This window comes from Haliaeetus leucocephalus, unplaced genomic scaffold, assembly GCF_000737465.1.
Source record: "Haliaeetus leucocephalus isolate CR32 unplaced genomic scaffold, Haliaeetus_leucocephalus-4.0 Scaffold245, whole genome shotgun sequence".
NCBI classification, from domain to species: Eukaryota; Metazoa; Chordata; class Aves; order Accipitriformes; family Accipitridae; genus Haliaeetus; species Haliaeetus leucocephalus.
Genome location: NW_010972681.1, coordinates 457,225 through 462,972, shown reverse-complemented (window position 1 = coordinate 462,972; position 5,748 = coordinate 457,225). Strand labels below are relative to the sequence as shown.

The window sequence follows — 5,748 nt, the reverse complement described above, 5'->3', positions numbered from 1 at the left end:
GGGGCAGCCGGTTCCCTGCCTGCACCGGCCCGGCCCCACAGGCAGCAGGGCCTCACCAGCTCCACGGGACCCCCGAGCCTGCCCCAGCGATGGGGGTCACCTACCAGGGCTGAGCACCCCTCCCCACCATTCCCACCCTAGCACTCACCATGGTGGAGTACCGGATCCGGCCGTACCGCGAGGAAGACTATGAGGCGGTGCGGGAGGTCTTCGCCACCGGCATGAGCGAGTACGCGCCGGCGCTGTGCCTGCACGTGCTGCGGCAGCCCTGGGCGCTGCTGGCGCTGGGCTGCACCTTCTGCCTGCTGCTAGCCAGCGCCCGCTCCCTGCTGCTGCCCATCCTGGCCCTCACCCTGCTGCTGGCCCTGGCCCGGCACCTCCTGGGCTGCGCCTGGAGCACCTACATCGACCGCTGCCTCGGGGACGACCTGCGGGACATCGGGGCCGCCTACGCCGAAAGCGCCGGCGCCCAGTTCTGGGTGGCCGAGGCGGATGAGAGGGTGGTGGGCACGGTGGGCGTGCGACCGGCCGACAACGGCACCGACGGGGAGCTGGCGTTGAAAAGGATGTCGGTGCGGAAGGATTACCGGGGCCTGGGCATCGCCACGGCGCTGGGTCGCACTGTGCTGGCCTTCGCGCGGCAGCGCGGCTGCCGGGCCGTGGTGCTCAACACGCTGATGCTGCAGCACGAGGCTCGCGCCCTTTACGAGCGCCTGGGCTTCCGCCGGCACCGCCACTACGTCCTGCCCACCGCCTACGGCCGCCTGGTCAACTGCACCATCACCACCTACCGCTACGACCTGTCCGGCACACCTTGAGCCTCGCCGCAGCCCCAGGGAGGGTGGGCATCGTGCCCCGGCACTGGCACAGCCAGGCGTGCTCCCCACGTGGGGCCGAGGGGCATGGGGGGAGCCTGTGCCCAGAGCCCCGCCACACTGGCTGTGCCGCGGGCCGCTGCTCTTGACTGTGCCCACCGGACCAGGTGCTGCCGCAGGGCGCTGAGTACCCCCCTGGCTCCGGCTCGTGCCTCGCCGTGGAGCCGCACGGGCATCGCTTCTCAGGGAGTGTGCCGCACGCCGGCACAGGGGTGGCATGGGGGATAGGGACTCTTATGCCATGCGCGGTGGGGGGTCTGCGGGGCGCAGAGGAGGGGCTGGGACAGCTGCTCCCACCCTGCCAGGGAGTGCCACGCTGCTCCCCACTAAGCCCTGCCCGGCTGTGCCTTGCCTGGCCCCAATACGTCCGTGTCCCCTGGGGGGCATGTGGCTGCCCGAGGGAGACCCCCTAGCCATGCCCCCCCTCATCTTGGCTGCTCCACGGTGCCTGCAGGTCAGGCGCTGCCCCTGTACAGGCTGGAGAAATAAAGGACTGTCCGCAGTGCTGGGCTGGGTCATTCTTCCCGTGCTGGCATAGGGTCCTGGGGTGGCTGCTCCAGTGGGATGTTGGGGGTCCCCAGCACCGCGAGTGTGCCCGTGGCATCCCCATGGGAAGGGTCCAGCACAGAGCTGGGGGGGACAGCAGCAAACTGGACCCACGGGGCATCACCATAAGCCCATGGGGACAACCCTCCCATGTTTTCCCCCAGACCCGCTCTGCCAGCAGGGGTCCCTGGGCAGGGGACGGTGGTCAGCCGGTTGCTGGCCAGTCCTCCAGGGTGAGGACACCCGCTCCTGGGGTCTGTCTGTCCTCAAGGGCTCCTTGGACCCCGATGACCTTCACTCGAGGGATGAAAGGTGACTTGGCCATAAAACGAGCCCCAGCCCCGCTGGCAGGGAGCCCGGCAGCACCAGGCACCGCCGCTGCCTGCGGTTGAGTCCTGGCAAAGTTCCCGGTGGGTCTGAGCTGGGTGAGTTCCATGGCGCTCAGCCCCCTTGCTAAAAGGGGAGTTTGCGGCTGGGGGCTACAGCAGCCCTCGGGGGCTGGTAAAGGGATTAAATGGGCCTGCCCCCCCCCCCCCCCCAGCCTCCAGTGAGGCTTCCCCCCACTGTGGGGGTCCAGTGCCAAAGCATCTCTCCATTTGGCAGGGATGGGGGTCGCGGGCGGTGGAGGGGGACGGGCTCTGCCCGTCCCCCTCCACCGCCCGCGACCCCCATCCCCGCACAGAAGCGCTCCCCGCCCCGTTCACTGAGCCAAGGCTGAGCGTAACCCCATAACCTTCTCAGGACTCTGTTTATGGCAGCATCCCGGCATTAGCGGGCGCAGCACTTCCCCTTCGGCGCCTGCGCTTGCCACGTCCCCAGAGCCGCCGTCAGTCCGGGTAAGGACCGAGCTGGGGGTACAGCCCGGTGCTGTCACCGGACCCCCCCACCAAAGCTGGCTGAGACACCCCCCCCCTTCCCCAAGGGTTGCAGAACGATGGGCTGAAAGTAGCCGGCATCTTTCTGCGGCAGCGGCGGAAGCCGCCGGCACAGGCCAGCGTCAGGGCTGCAGGAAGCAAAGGCCCCCACCCCGTGCAAGGGGGGTTGCCGGACCCCCAGGGTCTGGAGAGAGGGGACCCCCCCCCCCGTTTGCCTGGGGCACCTGCACAGCTGCGGTCCCCGGTTTAAGGAGCGGCAGAGCCGGTAGCAGCAGGCGGTGGGGGACTGGGAGTCTGCCAAGGCGGGGGGGATGCGGCGTGCCGGGACCTTGAAGTGGGGGGGCTGATGTCACACTCCCCCTTAGCTCCCAGTAACGAGGCCGCTGCAGACCCCCATGGGGTTTTTGGCAGCTCGGAGCCCCCAACCCCTTCCCTGGGGCAAGGGATGCTGTCCCTGCTGGGGGTCCCCATGCCCAGGGTGGCTCAGTCCCCCCACCCCGAGCAGGGCCACAAGCCCACTGCATATCCCGAGCAGCCCCTGGGGGTTTCTGTGCCTGTCGTTCCCCCCCGTGTCCCTTTGCCCTCCTCCTGCCACAGCACCATGGGGCAAAGGACAGGCATGCAGGCAGCCGCCTGCCTCTGCCCAGGTTTCGTCGTGCCACGGCTCCCGGGCGGCTGGCACCGCCGCCGGTGAGTGCCGGGGTCCCAGGGCTGCTCGAGAAACGGGAGGGGCAGGCACCCCCAAATCCTCCTGGTCTTCCCTTCGTGTCCCCCCCCCAGGTCCTGCTGTCCCCTCCTGCGTGTCCCAGCCTGAACCCGCTCCCTGCAGCCCGGGGTGGGTGGGATCAATCTCTGAGGCCCCATCAAGGGGGAGACGGGACCCCCCCAGCCCACTTCACCCCTGCCTTCACAGAGACCCCCCCGTGTGGGACCGGCCCCCAGCATGGCCTCGGGAAACAGGGAAATCTGGGATGAGATGGGTGATGCTTGGAGGGGATTCATGGGATCCCCAAGGGGGAAGAGGAGTGGGGCAAGGGGGGGGCGAGCAGGGACCCCACAAGGGGCCAGGGTGCCCAGACGCCTGCCCCAGGCAAGGCTGGTGATGGTGATTTTTAGTGAGAAGAGGGTAATTATGCCAGCGGGGCGATGCAGACTGCAGGCTGGTGTCCCGCTGATGGGAGCTAATGCGGCTGCCCCGTGCTTGGGCAGCGATTCCTGCCCATTCGCCGGCCGTGCCGTCCCAGCGATGGGGTCTGGGGATACTCTGGGGGTCCCCGTCCAAGGCAGGCACTGCCCTGACACCCCCATGCCGTGCCACAGGTTGCTGGCAGCCCATGGCGTCCTACCGCATCCGACAGTACCGGGACCAGGACTACGACGCCGTGCGGTCCCTCTTCGCCCGCGGCATCTTGGAGCACGCACCGGCCGGCTACCGCCACTTCCTGCGCTCGGCGTGGGCGCAACTGGGGCTGCTGGTCTTCTTCGTGGCGGCGCGGGTAGCTGCCGGCTACTGGGTGCTGGGGCTGGGGGCCGTGGCGCTGGTGCTGGCGGCCACCTGGCTCCTGGTCCGCTCCTTCAGCACCTCTTACGTGCGCCAGGCGCTGAGCACCGACCTCTGCGACATCACCGCCAGCTACCTGCGGGCACCCGACTCCTGCTTCTGGGTGGCGGAGGCTGGGGGGTCCGTGGTGGGCATGGTGGCCGTGGCACCGCCGCAGGATCCGGCCGAGAGAGGGGTGGCCCTGGAACTGAAGCGAATGTCGGTCAGCAAGGACTACCGGGGTCGGGGCGTCTCCAAAGCACTCTGCGGGGAGGTGCTGCGCTTTGCCCGGGCACGGGGGTACGAGGCGGTGGTCCTCTCCACCTCCATGGTGCAGGTGGCAGCCCAGCGGCTCTATGAGGGCCAGGGCTTCAAGAAGGTGGGCACCTTCAGCCCCTCGCTGCTCGGCAGCCTGCTCTGCTTCCAGATCTTCCACTACCGCTGCGACCTGCCTGGCCGCACCGCAGCCCCGCCACGCTAGGCACTGCCGCGGCACCCCGACCCCAGCATGTGAGCCACCGCCACAGCACACCCGACCCCAGCCCCGGCACGTGAGGTACTGCCGCGGCACTCCCGACAGTGGTCCTGGCACACAAGGCACCACTGCAGCATCCCCGGCCCCAGCATGCGAGGCACCGCTGTGGCACACCTGGCCCCGGCACGCAAGGCACCACTGCAGCATCCCCGGCCCCAGCATGCGAGGCACCGCTGTGGCACACCTGGCCCCGGCACGCTAGGCACGGCTGCGGCACCTGCATGGGGTGGGCAATGGGGGACGGAGGCTGCGCCTGGCCAGGCTGCCGGAGCCTTTCCTAGTTTTCTAGCAGTGAGAAATAAAGAGAGACCTGTGGGAAAGCCGTGTGGGGTGCGTACGTGGGTACGCGTGTTGCGTGCATGTGCGCGCAAGTCTGCGTGTTGCCTGTGCGCGGCGCGCACGTGGCCGCCGGCAGGGCTGTGCGCACGTGGCCGTGCATGCAAGCTTGCATACATGCACGTGTCTGCATGTCTGCACACCCGCGTGCGTGCATGTGTGCCCGTGCGTGCCTGTGCCTCCGTGCGTGCCTGCACATGACTGCTGGCCTCCTGGTCCCCTCGCCTGGCCGCGGGGCTGTGAATAACCCGGGCAGGGATTCGGGGGCAATGCCCGCCGGATCGGCAGTGCCCGCTCTGCCGGCGGGAAGGGCCCAGGGCCGTGCCAGCGCTGTCCCAGAGGCATTCTGGGGGACACCTCTGTTGTCCCACGAGCGGGGTTCAGTATCCGGTGTGCAATAAGCCAATCTTACACGCAGAGCCGAGATATTTCTTTTATTTCATGTTTGCGCAGAGGTGGGTGCCAGGTGGTGACTCCACAGAGCTAGCACACCACACCGAAGAACCGCAACATCTTTATCCTGTTACACCATTAGTAAAAACCTGCCTAAATTTACGCTCCTTGGTTAGTAATCACCACCCCCTCTGTTATTGGTTAGTTACATTTAAATTAGTCTTGCTTGCTGTGTAAATTGGCATGCACGCTCCTTACGGGGGGGATGGCAGGGGGCAAGTCGTCTTGCTCTGGATTTGAGTCTGTGGTCGCAATCTCCCCTGCCGCCTTTACCTCCCCCCTCCCCCAGTTCACGATTCTTGGGCAATTGCCTGGCTTTCGGTGCTTTTTGGGGCAGGATGTTCCCTTTTCATCAGTCTTTAGCTCCTTCTCCGAGGGTATAGTCCTTGGCAAAGCATGTCTTGTTTGCACAAAGTAACCCAGCCTACACGATGAAGCTAGTGTTTAATGCGACACCCTAAATCGAGCCGTGTCACTACGACCGAGGCGTTAACCAACACGCGGCTTTAATTACTCTGCACCTCGGGGGGGCAGGGGACATCTTGGGGGGGGCAAGGGGACACCATGGGGGACAGGGACATCCCGGCT

The 5,748-nt window shown here is 67.1% G+C and overlaps 3 protein-coding genes across 3 annotated transcripts in view; all 3 read left to right on the top strand.

Annotated features, from left to right (window-relative positions):
- CPXM1 (carboxypeptidase X (M14 family), member 1) overlaps positions 1-113 on the top strand; it is a gene marked incomplete at its 5' end in the record, with an annotated part of 7,716 nt that extends 7,603 nt beyond the window's left edge. Inside the window, one exon of the mRNA XM_010568492.1 lies at positions 88-113. Coding sequence (XP_010566794.1) covers positions 88-113 — 26 coding nt within the window. The remainder of the gene's footprint in view (positions 1-87) is intronic.
- Positions 114-149: 36 nt separating this feature from the next.
- LOC104832358 (probable N-acetyltransferase camello) lies at positions 150-818 on the top strand. The gene has a single exon (XM_010568491.1). The coding sequence runs from the start codon at positions 150-152 to the stop codon at positions 816-818; it is 669 nt and encodes a 222-aa protein (XP_010566793.1).
- A 2,812-nt stretch (positions 819-3,630) lies between these two features.
- LOC104832357 (N-acetyltransferase 8-like) lies at positions 3,631-4,317 on the top strand. The gene has a single exon (XM_010568490.1). The coding sequence runs from the start codon at positions 3,631-3,633 to the stop codon at positions 4,315-4,317; it is 687 nt and encodes a 228-aa protein (XP_010566792.1).
- The last annotated feature ends 1,431 nt before the right edge of the window (positions 4,318-5,748 follow it).

Excerpts from the sequence above, each read along its gene's own strand:
- LOC104832358 (XM_010568491.1), top strand. The coding sequence starts at position 150 with ATGGTGGAGTACCGGATCCGGCCGTACCGCGAGGAAGACTATGAGGCG.
- LOC104832357 (XM_010568490.1), top strand. The coding sequence starts at position 3,631 with ATGGCGTCCTACCGCATCCGACAGTACCGGGACCAGGACTACGACGCC.